This window comes from Delphinus delphis, chromosome 4, assembly GCF_949987515.2.
Source record: "Delphinus delphis chromosome 4, mDelDel1.2, whole genome shotgun sequence".
NCBI classification, from domain to species: Eukaryota; Metazoa; Chordata; class Mammalia; order Artiodactyla; family Delphinidae; genus Delphinus; species Delphinus delphis.
Genome location: NC_082686.1, coordinates 95973791 through 95988265, shown reverse-complemented (window position 1 = coordinate 95988265; position 14475 = coordinate 95973791). Strand labels below are relative to the sequence as shown.

Genomic DNA, 14475 nt, shown 5'->3' with positions numbered 1-14475 from the left:
GTTGGATCGATGGTTGCACCCGCCCTCCCCCGGAATGTGGGCCTTTGGAGCGTGTGAGGTGGGAGGGGCGGAGGTGGGAGGCGTGCTGGGCCCCGGCTGCAGCAGAGGCAGTGTCTGCCGCTGGCGGTGGGGGGAGCCGTGCGGGTTCCGGCTGCCCCGGCGAGGCGACCTCTGGGCCCGCGCCGCGGGCGTGGAGGACAGGTAGGCGAGCGGGCAGCCGCGGCTCCGGGAGAAACTCGGGCCTCGGAGTCCCCTACGGCGCCCGCTGCGCCCCTCGGCCTCCAGCGTTGAGGCGGGGGAGGAAGGAGATGCCGACCCAGAGAGACAGCAGTACCATGTCTCACCCGATCGCAGGCGGCGGCGGCAGCGGGGACCATTCTCACCAGGTCCGGGTGAAAGCCTACTACCGCGGGTGAGTGTGTGGGGTGGGGGTGGGGGTGAGAGGGAAGGGGAGAGGCCAGCTGGACTTGGCCTGGAGGGGGGGCGGGTGTGGGGCTGGAGATGTGGAAGGGATGGGCTGGGCGGGCAAGTCGGGGGACTCGGGATGGGTGACCGAGTGGTCGGGGGAGGAGCACGGGGCACTGGATTGCGGCACCCCCAAGGTGTGGCGCAGGGCGCCCTTGAATCGCGCGGCTGAGGGTCCTGAGCAGGGTCCGAGGGAGGAGCCTTGGAGTAAGTAGGTCCACCTGGTGGGTCCGAGAGACTCGTCTACCAAGAGATTTACAAGAGCTTTACGTCTTTAAGTCTGGATGTATTAGGGGTTGAGAGTTGATTCTGAGTGATGCCTTAGTTAACTAAGTTTACCATGGGTTTAAAAGACAGGATTGCTTCAGTTTGTTGACCCTTTTGATTACCAGCAGGCCTAAAGCCTCTGGTTCTCTAAGTCAGGTTTGTCTTTATCACATAGAAGAGTTCGCGACGTGTACCTGGACTGTGGTCAGGCTGCCAGTATATTAGACATAGGAGTTATTATTTGAGTAAAGTTGATGCGTTTTCAGGGATATGCATTAGGTACTTATGTCTCGCCAAGATTAGGTTGTATATGTGTAAATTAAAATTTGTGAACGCTTCTTTGTCAGTGTTGCTTCAAGGACTGTCCGATAGGGTGAGATATTGCAAGAATGAGCATAGGCACAGTTTTAAAATCTGTGATCTTTACTCATATTATTACCTAAGTTATAACTATTGTGGTTACCAGAAATGATCCAGTCCTAAAATCAGTGTATTAAATCATATTCCGTAGTATGACCGTGGTTTGAAATTTCTTAGAGATAACTATATTTGGGAGCATTAGAAAGTTGAACTGTTAGTGTGAGCATAAAGGTTTGAAACTAAGGGTTAACAGAACACCCGACCGCTGTGGCCTGTCTTACTGCTTGTTCAAGCAGAAGTAAATTGCTTTAAAAAACTCAAGCACTAGGAGGTTTGAAACTGCAGTACATACTTTTACATTCCTTAGAGGATCAGTGAAGATAGCAAACTTTCAAAATGCTTCTCTTGTTTTGATTTCAAAGAAAATATAAGCCCCTAAATGTCTTACTGATTTGATGTAAGGACTTCTAGTTTGTTTGCTGCCGTGAAGCCTCTGACCTCTCTCTGTTCATTAGCTTGACTGTATTTAGTAGTAGTTTAGAGGAGTTATTTTGGACAGTAACAGTGTTTTTGCTTAAATTGATCAGGGAAGTCTTGATTTTCAAACAATAGCTACGCACTTTGCACTGTGGAAAAAAAAAGCTTTGCTTCCTTTACCTTACCTTTAATTTGACAGATGAGATATTTCGCTTTAGAATGTGTTCCATTTTATAGTTGACGGTCTGTGAGTTGTTAGGTACAGAGAATTAAATATAGTACATTTTCTTTTTTTTAAATAGTGTCTGATTATTGACAGTTTAAAAAACGAGGTTAAAAAATAAATACACGCACATGGTAGGAAAGTGCAAATTGTTCAGAAGTATAAAATAAAAAGTGTTCCCCATTCAGTCCTCCCAACCTTCAGAGGTAATTACTATTGATAGTTTATTTCTTGTTCTTCTGGAGGTTGCCTTTATTACTTTAAAAGTTATACTTCCGTTTCGTGATTTATCAACTTTACATGGTATCTATTGATTCCTTCCTCTGAAGATGCGAAATTGGATGCACACTACATTTTGCTTCCTCGCTCCCTGATACCTCTCAAGTTTTGATTGTTACAGTATAATTTTTAGTTCTCCGGTTTATCTTTCTGACTTTAAATAATATAAATTTTTGACTTATTCATTTCAGGTAGTTTCCAATGATTCCAACTATGAAACACAAAGAAACTAGTGCTTCTTCCTTTTTTCCTATTTTTTTTAGTTTGACAAGTGTAAATAGGCCTAGTTAGTAAATTAAAATCATTGTAAGCTTCTCTTTTGGAAAGAAATCAAAGTCTTTAGAATGTAGGTATCATATAATATTTTCTTGGTTTATTGCTCCAATTATTTTTTTTTTTAAAGAGGATAAGGACGGCTTCCCTGGTGGCGCAGTGGTTAAGAATCCGCCTGCCAATGCAGGGGACACGGGTTCCAGCCCTGGTCCGGGAAGATCCCACATGCCGCGGAGTAACTAAGCCCGTGCACCACAACTACTGAGTCTGCGCTCTAGAGCCTGCGAGCCACAACTACTGAGCCCGCGTGCCACAACTACTGAGCCTGCATGCCACAACTACTGAAGCCCGCACGCCTAGAGCCTGTGCTCCGCAGCAAGAGAAGCCACTGCAATGAGAAGCCCGCGCACTGCAACGAAGAGTAGCCCCCGCTCGTGGCAACTAGAGAAAGCCCATGCGCAGCAACGAAGACCCAATGCAGCCAAACATAAATAAATAAAATAAATAAAAAGTTCCCTTTAAAAAATAAATAAATTTAAAAAAATAAATAAAAGAGCATAAGGACTTATAACCCTTTTACTGTTTGACTAAAACGTCTCCAAGACATTCAAGTTAACATTTTCTTTGCTTGTTTTTAAAAACCTATGAATTTTGCTAAGTAATGAATCAACCCCTTGCCCTTTAGTGCTTTTATTCAATGAAAACTTTCTAATAGTGCCTTCATTCCAAGCCTCATTTAAAGACAACATCAGCACTCTAAATTGTACCAATTTCTGTCCTCTGAAATTAGATCTGTTAAGATTATATGTTTATTAACAATAGTCTAAACTGATGGTTATGATATTACTTAGTCAGCTGCCCATTACTACAAATGGAAGTAAAATGAGTCACCAATGAGGATAGTTAATAAACGGGTTGGCTAAGTAGAACACCTGCCTGATTTTAAAGTAGAAAATTCTTCCCTTACTATCAAGAAATGTAAGGACAATCTGCATTTGAAAAAGTTTCTTTTCCTTCAGATCATCTGAACGGCCGTTATCGATTTTCCCCCATCTCCTTCTAACAATATTTCTTTCCAGTGAATATTGAAATCTCAGAATAGACAGAATATTTTAGTGAATGAATTGCCGTCTCCTTTCAATGATGTGTTTAGTGTTCTCATGCTGTTTAATTTGTTCTTAGTGCAACTGTGATGTCTCCCTAGATATAGCAGATATTTAATTAGCCTTTTTCTAATTTTTATTCAGGAGATTAATAGCACTGAGAATCTGATTTTATTGGAGGCCACCTAAGAGTGCCTGTCTCCTGGCCTGTACTCCTCTTTCCTCACCACAGGAGCTTGTCAATGAGTGGCCTGCCTTCCTTCAATCATTACCTTGTGGTGTTAGCTTGGAGGAGGAGAAACAGGTTTTGTGGGTTAGTGGTAGATTGCCATTGTGTGTGCTATCGTTCTATAAAGTTACTTGATATTACAGGGTAAAATTTAACAAGGAAATGTCTGAATTACTCGTTTCTTTACGTTATAAATGTAAGAGAAATTTTGCAAAGAGCTTGTAAAAAAGCTTTTTAAACCAGTGCTGTTGAGCAGTTATGAATCCAGAGGATTCTTTCTGTGAACATCTACAAATAAAAAGGGATGAACTCCTTGCATATTTGGAAAGTATAGCTGGTTTAGTGACGAAGTATGCAGGATTTTTCTCACTGTGAACAAGTCTTGGCAAGACTTGTTTTTAAAAGTATTGCAAAATAATTTTAATGATATACTTTAGCAATGGTTCTAAGGAAATAAAAATGATATATTAAGTTGAAAGTTGGGGGAATGTGAGTCATTGGTCATGCAGCTTCTGGCATGTCACCTAACCATAGGGCAGCAGATCCGTAGCTTCACCAGAGAGAAAGAAGGGACATGGTGGCCTGGTGCCAAAACCAAAACAACCGTCTCAGAAATTTGGATTAGATAATGTGGAGATAAATTGCTTGTTAGCAGTGAGGACTGAAGCTGAAGAGTTACGGGAGAGGCTGGTGAGGCCGGGATCACCCGTGTGCAAACTGAAGGGCTGAGGAAACAGAGGAGAAAAAAGCAGCTCTCTACAGAGAATAATTTCCTGGATAGCTTTCTAATACAGCTCCCAAACCTCTTATTAAAGTAACTTGAGTGTTTGTTTTCTTTATGGTTGAAATGAGCCTAATTAAAACACTCCAGTCTTGTTTAGGATTTCACATTTTACCAAAGTGTGTTTAAACTCAGTTTAATAAATATTGTTGAACAACTACTATAAGCCAGGCACATGGTACTGGGGTGGGCACAGAGGATGTAGAGTCAATAATACAAGGCTCTGCCCTTGAGGAACCAAGAGACTTGTGGGAGGAAAGACTTTAAAAAGTTAATAAAGGGATGTGTGTGTGTGTGTGTGTGTGTCTGTGTGTGTGTGTGTGTGTCTGTGTATGTAAGGTACGTGCTAGGATGGCTACTGGGGAGAAGTTTGGGGTGAGGGAAGCCCTCCAAGAGGATGAAATGTTTGATGCTTTTAAAGGATAAGTAGGTTTGCCTGGTGGATTATGATGTTGGGTGGGAGGTCATTCCAGGCATTGCACAGCTGCATGATACGTTTGGAGAATTAAGATCAGTTTAGTCGTTAGTCCCATAGTCATTCCTCATTAGGACATAAAGTGTGAAGTGGACACTGATGAGAAGTGAGCTAATAAGAAGGTTCACAAGCACTAGATCATGAAGACTCTCGAATATCATACTTTGGGCTTCAGACTTTTTCTTGTTGGTGAAGGTTTTAAATAAGAGGGATGCACGGTTTAGATTTTTATTTTAGAAAGATCACTCTTGGAACCAGTATAGTAGACGAATTAGCAATGGATGAGACTAATCTGGAGGCTTTGGAAGTAGTCCAAGTGAGAGATTCTGAGGAGTTGCAAAAGAGGATATGGATTCAATGGCAATTTTAGGGGGTAGAGTCAATATGAATTAGAGAATGATTGCCTGTGGAGAAGAGAGAGGGTCTGAGTCAGACATGGATTTCTCATTTGGAGAGACTAGGGAATAGAAAAGAAAGAGATTTATTAGAGAGGGTAATTAATTACCTGGAACAAGTAATCAAATTTTGAACTCAGGGTGCTTTGGGAGCATCCAGGGGGAAATGTCCAGAATTAACTGACCAACCGTTTTTTGTGTGCCTGCTCTGTGTCCCCAGCACTCTGCATGACAGCTAACCTATGTAGGAGTATGGCTGAGAATGATGATAGGAACAAAAATGCCACCAATGGCCAAATACAGATCACAAAGACAAGGCACTAAAGCTAAATTTTAAAAATACAGAGATATATAAAGTAGGCTCTCACCCCCTCTTCATAGGGATAGCCATTGTTAACAGTTGGGGATATTCTACATCATATCAATATATCTGTAAGTGTAGGTGTGTGTATACATACAGACACACCCTTTTATTTTTCCAATAAATGGGTTCATATTTCTATACATGTTTCTTTAACTTGAGTTTTTTCATTCATGGTCATTTTTCCATGTCAGGATAGACAGATAAATAGGTAGATACATACAGATAGAGCAATCCACCTCTTTCATTATAATTGGTACATAGTGTTCCATAGTATTGTTATACCACAGTTCATTTAATCTTTTTTTCTGATTGATGAACTTTCGTTAAATCGCTTTGTCAAATCATGTTGAAGGAACATCCTTATAGTTAATATGTATTCTTGCAAACATGGTCAAAGATATGCCTGCTTTAAAACTTGATATTATCTTCCAAAAATGTATCAATTGACATTCCCAGCAAGTGTACAAATGAAGCATTTTCCTTATGCTCCCATTGCATGTTATTGGTCTTTAAAATTTTTGCAAATACAATTGGCAAAAAATGCTAACTTTTTTTTAAACAATATTGAGAGGTAGATATCATTATCTCCATTTTATGGATGATAACTTCGAGGCTTAGTAAAGCATAATACAAAGCTGAGTCTTACCCTTCAGAGAAATTTCCCTTTACCCTTTTACTGTATTGATGGGGTTTTTAAGATTACTTTTTTTCTTTATTGTCAAATTCATATTTCACAGTTATTCTTTTCAAGTCAATTTTCTATCTCCTTGATTTTTAAAAATGGAAGTTTCATTATGGTTTTCTTATAATTAACAATTAATTTGAGGGGGTTATGAATATTTCCTTAAAACCTTTGACCCAGTAATTTTACCATCCATGGATAATCCTGCCTACAAAACTTTTTTTTCTCTGATTGTACTATATTTAATTTAGGAGAGAAGCTTATGTTGAGAAAGCAGAAGGACTGAATATGGTTCTTTTTCAGGTTTATTTTTAAAAGCAATTAGTCCTAAGGAAAAACTTTAGTTTCTATATTTTAGAACATAGGAACATAATGAATGCTTAAAACTGTTTGACCGCTGAAGCAAAAATGCTTTTTTTTTTTAAATTCAGCTAAAACTATATCTGAATTTGCCATTTTGGGCATCTTTGTGGTGAAGCAGACTGTATTCTGTTGAAGTCCAGTGGTAAGCTAATTTATGCCAACACTGAAGTTAAAACCAGGAAAAATAAGAATCTTCCATGCATGATTTGTTTTGTACCTTTAGAAGTAATATCTTTATTTTGCAGCTTACTTTTAGCTTTGGTACTATAATAAGGATTTGGTGATTGTGGGGTATATGAACATGGTGCTTTCCAATTACTTGGAGAGTTATTTATAAGAAACTCCCTTAAATGTTTTAGTTCCTGGAACTTAAGGAGTGGCAGTTGGTAAATCATGACTCCTTCATTGAGTCCCTTTAGGATGTATGTACTTATTACTTTTAAAGGATTACACATGTTTTAAAAATATTTGTATTTTCTGGGCTTCCCTGGTGGCGCAGTGGTTGAGAGTCCGCCTGCCGATGCAGGGGACACGGGTTCGTGCCCTGGTCCGGGAAGATCCCACATGTCACGGAGCGGCTGGGCCCCATGAGCCATGGCTGCTGAGCCTGCGCGTCCGGAGCCTGTGCTCCGCAACGGGAGAGGCCACAGCAGTGAGAGGCCCGCGTACTGCAAAAAAAAAAAAAAAAAATTTGTATTTTCTGATAAATATTTTACAGCTCTTGAAAAATAAGGTTTCTGAAAATTCCCTATTGTTTGGAGATGTGCTTACGTATTTGTTAATTTTAACTACGTGTGGACCTTAATAAGGAAGTCTTATTTTGATGACATCTGATCATACTAACTTTTTCTCCTTGCATTCAAAAAAGATAATGTCACGCTTGTTCTTTGCCAGGGAAATTCAGTGGGAGCCTTTTCTTCTCTTCTGATTTAATTCTAAAATATACTCTCTGAATCCTCACCCCCTCATACTAGTAACCTTGAGGATATTTTGAAAGAAAAATTGCTTTAAGGTAAGCAGGTTCCCTTTTCTAAAAATAATTAATTTATGTATTTATTTTTGGCCGTGCTGGGTCTTCATTTCTGTGCGAGGGCTTTCTCTAGTTGTGGCAAGCGGGGGCCACTCTTCATCGCGGTGCGCGGGCCTCCCACTGTTGTGGCCTCTCTTGTTGCGGAGCACAGGCTCCGGATGCGCAGGCTCAGTAGTTGTGGCTCACAGGCCCAGTTGCTCCGCGGCATGTGGGATCTTCCCAGACCAGGGCTCGAACCCATGTCCCCTGCATTGGCAGGCAGATTCTCAACCACTGCGCCACCAGGGAAGCCCCAGCAAGTTCCCTTTTAATGTCACTAGAAGAAGGAGCTATTTTAAAATATATTTAAAATATATTTAAATATATACTATATATACTATTAAAATATACTGTTTAAAATATAAATTTTAAAAATAATTAAAACAGGGACTTCCCTGGTGGTCCAGTGGTTAAGACTTTGCCTTCCATTGCAGGGGGTGTGGGTTCGATCCCTGGTCAGGGAGCTAACATCCCACATGCCTCGCAGCCAAAAAACCAAAACATAAAACAGAAGCAAGGACTTCCCTGGTGGTGCAGTGGTTAAGAATCCTCCTGCCAATGCAGGGGACACGGGTTCGAGCCCTGGTCCAGGAAGATCGCACATGCCGTGGAGCAACTAAGCCTGTGCACCACAACTACTGAGCCTGCTCTCTAGAGCCCGTGAGCCACAACTACTGAGCCCGTGTGCCACAACTACTGAAGCCCGCATGCCTAGAGCCTGTGGTCCGCAACAAGAGAAGCCACCTCAGTGAGAAGCCCACACACCACGACGAAGAGTAGCCCCCACTTGCTGCAACTAAGGATAGCCTGCCCCCAACATCGAAGACCCAACACAGCCAAAAATAAATTTAAAAAAAAAAAAAAAAGAAACCAGAAGCAATATTGTAACAAATTCAACAGACTTTAAAAATGATCCACATCAAAAAAAATCTTAAAAAAAAATTAAAACAATTTTTAAAATTTATAACAGTCATTTAAATTTGTTTTATATCTTATTTATAATTATCATAAAATCATACCTTTACATGGTAGAAAAAATAATAATATTCTATGCCGTTCAGAAAGGTCTAAGTATTGGTTTGGCCAAAAAGGTCGTTCAGGTTTTTCCCTAACATCTTAAAAACCCAAATGAACTTTTTGGCCAACCCAATACAAAGTACATCTTCTTTCCATCTCTAGTCTCTCCTTAATCCCCTGTTCCACCACCTAGAGTTAACTACTATTAAAATTCTGCTTTCTTTTATTATATCTGTTGATCAGTATGGAAGATGAGGAATTTAGCACTTCTTCATTGCCTCCTCTCCTGACTATTTTTAGTTTTTCTTGTGGTTACATTTATAACTTAAATAATATACCTCCTCCCGCTTTTCTTTTTTATTTATAATTGTGGTAAAAAAATTTTAATTGACCATCTTAACCATTTTTAAGTGTACAGTTGAGCAGTGTTAATTATATTCACATTGTTATGTGACCAATCTCCAGAACTTTTTCATTTTGCAAAACTGAAACTACATACTAACAACTCTCCCATTCTTCTCCAACCCCCAACCCCTGGCAACTACTCTTCTGTTGTCTGTTTCTATGAATTTGACTACTCTAGATACTTCATATAAATGGAGTCATACAGTGTTTGTCTTTTTGTGGCTGGCTTATTTCATTTAACATAACGTCTTCAAGCTTCATTCATATTGTAGCATGTGTCAGAATTTCCTTTCTCTTTAATGCTGAGTAATATTTCTTTGTATTTATATATCACATTTAGTTTATGTATTCATCCGTCAGTGGACACTTGGGTTGCCTCCACCTTTTGGCTATTGTGAATAATGCTGCTATGAATGTGGATGTACAAATATCTTTTGGATTCCCTGTTTTCAGTTCTTTTGGATATATGTACCCAGAAGTGGAATTGCTGGATCATATGGAAATACTATTTTTAATTTTTTTGAGGAGCATCCATACTGTTTTCTATAGCTGCTGCACCATTTTTCATTCCCACCAACAGAGCACAAGGTGCTAATTTCTCCACATCTTCGATTATACTCGTTCTGTTTTTTTCATAGTAGCCATCCTAATGGATGTAAGGTGACCTTTCATTATGTTTTTCTCTTAATTGGCGTATAGTTCATTTACAATGTTGTGTTAATTTCTGCTGTATCATTATAGTTTTGATTTACATTTCTCTAATAATTAGTGATGATAAACATCTTTTTTTTTTTTAACATCTTTATTGGAGTATAATTGCTTGACAATGGTGTGTTAGTTTCTGCTTTACAACAAAGTGAATCAGTTATACATATACATCTATCCCCATATCTCTTCCCTCTTGCATTTCCCTGAACATCTTTTTGCTAAGCTTGTTGGCCATTTGTATATCCTCTTTGGAGAAGTGTCTGTTCAAGTCCTTTGACTGTTTTTAAGTTTCAAGTTATTTGTTTTTTTCTTGTCCCCTGCTTTTACATTTAATTATTAGTTGTAAATATATTGACTCTCCACTAAGAAAGAGACATTTTTGAATTTACACTTCCTTTTGCTTTCTCTACATCTTGATTTTTCTTGGTAATTTTTATATTGTAAAGGTTTATAACATTATTCTGTTCTTTAACTCCTATTTTTTTTAAGTAATTTTAAAAAGCATTTATAATGAATTTTTATGTAAGTGTGATGCACTTGAAAAGCCAAGAAGTGTGTTTAGATGCTTAGAGAAGGAAAAGTAATCTTGTGTCAGTAAAACTTCTTTTAAGGGTTCCTGTTAACTTTAGTTTTGGGGGCTGGTATGTTTTCTCCGTAAATTTTATCCCATCTGTTTTCAATCATCTAGGATTTTCTCATACTTTTTGGTCTGCTGCTGCTGCCGTTTTCGTGTTCTAAGACTTTGATAAACTTGTCATTTCAGTTTTCTGTCATTTCATTAGGCCCTTAGGATGAAAGATTATAGATGTTTGTTCCCTCCACCATTTTAAACCAGAAGCATCTATTTTTGTTTTCTTTTGTTTTGTTTTTCTGTGTATTTTTTAGAAGGTTGGATTATTTTTATCTAATAAGGGTGCACTTCTATTTAAAGTGTTATATGAATTAATAATGTTTTAAAATTTATTGAACACATTTAGAGTATGCTATATGCTAGGTACTATTATAAGTATTTTAAACATGAATTCACTTAATCCATTAAATCCTTATAATATCATAGGAGATAATATTATTCTCATTTTATAGATGAGGAAATTGAACCAACAGAGAAGTTAAATAAATCACCTAAGGTTATACAGCTGGTAAGTGATAGAACCTGGATTCAAACCCAAGCATACTGGCTTTAGCTCTCATGGTCTTAACCATTATAGTATGGCTGCCTCGTATATGTCACTCATCCATTGTGGGATGCTTTTTTTTTTTTTTTTTTGTCATGGTACGCGGGCCTCTCACTGCTGTGGCTGCTCCCATTGCGGAGCACAGGCTCTGGACGCGCAGGCTCAGCGGCCATGGCTCATGGGCCCAGCCGCTCCGCGGCATGTGGGATCTTCCCAGACCGGGTCACGAACCCATGTCCCCTGCATCGGCAGGCGGACTCTCAACCGCTGCGCCACCAGGGAAGCCCTGGAATGCTTTTTATTTTACATTTCCTCATGCTTTTTTTAGAGACCAACATATGACACCTCCGTTCACTCAACATATATTAATTGAACATCCATTCTGAGCCAGACGCTGCTTCAGATATTGGTGATGCAGCAGTGAGTAAAACAAAATGCCTGCTCGCATGTTTAGTTGGGGGAGACAGACTGTAAAATATGTATAATTTATATATGCTGGCAACGTATTTTCTCTGAAGAATAAAAAACAATTAACTAGCTTCATACACTAAAGTAGACCCATTTAATCTCGGAAACAAGGGTTACAGTTTTTATTAGCCAAACTTTTTTTTTTAAATTTATTTATTTTTATTTTTTGTCTGCATTGGGTCTTTGTTGCTGTGCACGGGCTTTCTCTAGTTGTGGCGAGCAGGGGCTATCCTTTGTTGTGGTGGCTTCTCTTTTTGCGGAGCCTGGGTTCTAGGCACGTGGGCTTCAGTAGTTGTGGCTAGCGGGCTTCAGTAGTTGTGGCTCACGGGCTCAGTAGCTGTGGCGCATGGGCTCAGTTGCTCCGTGGCACGTAGGATCTTCCCGGACCAAGGATCGAACCTGTGTCCCCTGCATTGGTAGGCGGATTCTTATCCACTGCACCACCAGGGAAGTCCCTAGCCAAACTCTTAAAAGTGAAATTGACTGACTGTATCCATTATGCTTTTGTCACAAAATAACATCTAATGATAGCTGTGGGTTGGGTGGATGCTGCTGTGGGAGGTGGTGTTGCAGATTAGCATGCAGGTGGCTTTTCAGGAGTGCTTTTGGGGTTGACAGCTATGGAAGAGAAGGGGAGAAGCAAGCTTAGGTAGGAAAAAATCAAGATGCCCTGAAGTCCCTACAGAAGTCTTAGTTGACCCTCCAGGGAGTTCTGAAGATGAGTTGACACTTCAGAGCTTTCCTGAGTCACGTCTGGGACCTTTATATCCCCATATTGAATTGGCTGTTGGTTGTGGGCTGACCAGGAAGGGGATTTGACTATAGGCGAGCAGTCACATCTCTGAAGGAGGCTGAAGACTGGGGATGTCTACCGGTAGCACTCCCGGTAGCTGGGATGACAAATGCTCCATTGCTAATGGGGGATTCTGGAGGTGGGGTGGAGAGCCGGCAGGTCAGATCACAGCATCCACCACGAGTGTCATTAGGAGATGTGGATTTGAATTTGCATTCTGTTTTCTAACTGTGAGACTCCGGCAAATATTCCCCTGTGCTAAGCTTTTTAAATCTGTAAAACAGGATTAGTAGGTCTAGTTTGACAGTTATTATGAAGATCATATAAGATGTTTGTTCAAACATCTGAAACATGCTAAATATTCTGCACATGTTTATAGGCTAAGGAAACATAAACAGTGATATTTCCTTGTCAAGAGTGCACTTTTTAGAAGTTGGGTTTCTCCTGGAAAATACTACTTCTACATTCAGTTAAGAAATATTTGAGTCCCTATTATATAAATAGTTATGTGAATATATTAAAAAGTCAAGAATTTTTATCTGCCAGCTGTTTATAATCTAGCTAAGGATGTGTGTATATAATTAGTTGAATAACAAAAATTGGAACATAAGATACATGTTGGACAGGTTTAGAAGTATAGACCATCAGGCTTATGTGGTTGAAAAAGTTTTAATGGAAGTTGATATTGAAGAAAAAAGTTGATGTTGAAGAAAGAAGTTTGATGTTAAAGAAAGATCCCCACCTCCCTCCTTAAACTGAGGACAGATCAGGATTAAAACTTAGATCATCAAGGTCTTATGTGTGGTGGTTTGAGTAAACAGATGTCTGTAATAAAGAGTTTGTATCGGGAATGGTGCGATCACGTTGAGAATAGAAATTGGAACAAGCTTGGAACAAGCTTATCAAGAGTCTTAAATACCACAGAGAGAGTTGGAATTACAGATTTAGGAGACCCTTACATAGAGATAATAGTTAAAACATTGAATGTGAATTAGGTTTCAGAAAGAGAGAGACAATGAATGAGAGAGGTTGTGAAGAATGTCTTGTGATTGGAGATAGAGGAGACTTAATACGTGTTCAGAATAGTAGAAAGGGAGCCAGGGAAGCAGACTGTTATGAAAGCTAAGGCAAGAGGGTTCCTAGAGGCAGGGGTAGAAAACCATGAGATGCTTAGAAAGAGAATGATTATCAAGAAAAGGCCATTTAGTTTCTATGTGTGGCTTTCTGCTTAAAGCCCCTAAAGACTGCAGTTTTAACTTTTTTGCACATGTCTAAAATTTTTAATACCTTATTTCTTACTCTGTGTTCTGCGTTCCAACTACACATGTGTGCTTGCACAGTCCCTAATACAGTGTCATTTCCTTCCTTTCTTCAACAAATATTTATTGAATACCCATTCTGTGCTAGACACCGTGTTGGCCACTAGGAATATAATGAACAAAATTCCTATTTTAATCAAGCTGGGGTAGATGGTAGACTATAAACATCGGTTTATCTGTCCAGTGATAGAAGAGGTAGGTCAGAGGGGCAGCTAGGGCCATTCACACAGGGCCTTGTAGACCCTGCTAGAGACTTTGGATTTCCCTTTACTTTGGGGAAAGACATTTGGAGAGTTTAAAACAAAGGAAAGACATGAACTACATTAATTTTGTAAAACCCTTATGACAGAGGTCACTATATGTGTGTTAAATTAAGAGTCATTCGGTCTGTTTGACTTACCTTTGAAAGGATGACTGTGGCTGGCTACGACATGGAGATTAGATCACAGGGAGCCTTCTTATGGGTCCCTGGAGGAAAACCCAGGCTTCTGTTCTAAAACATTTTGTTATGTTTTTAAGTCTCGTTGTGAATAGCTGCTAGGTGGATTTATTTAAGTACTATGACTTATCCAACAGTAATATAAAAATAAACACATGTTTATGTCGATTCCTTCATTTTTTTTGGTGTCTACCTTAAAATATGAATCCTATTTTAAAACGAATTTTGGCAAATGAGTTGTTAATCTGGGTGATTAATCCATGGAAGTCAGGGCTGAGGAAGAGGACATGACAGACCTTTGTCAAATTTTTGAAGGGCCATCTCTTGGATGAAGGTAAACTTTTGG

The 14475-nt window shown here is 39.5% G+C and overlaps 1 protein-coding gene across 2 annotated transcripts in view; it reads left to right on the top strand.

Moving 5' to 3' along the window:
- Positions 1-48: 48 nt before the first annotated feature.
- Positions 49-14475, top strand: part of PRKCI (protein kinase C iota) — a 79536-nt gene continuing 65109 nt past the window's right edge. The window contains exon 1 of one of the 2 annotated variants that reach the window (XM_060011155.1): positions 49-412. In XM_060011155.1, the coding sequence (XP_059867138.1) occupies positions 309-412 (104 nt within the window). In that variant the 5' untranslated portion in view covers positions 49-308. The remainder of the gene's footprint in view (positions 413-14475) is intronic. The other variant, XM_060011153.1, reaches the window with a different exon arrangement.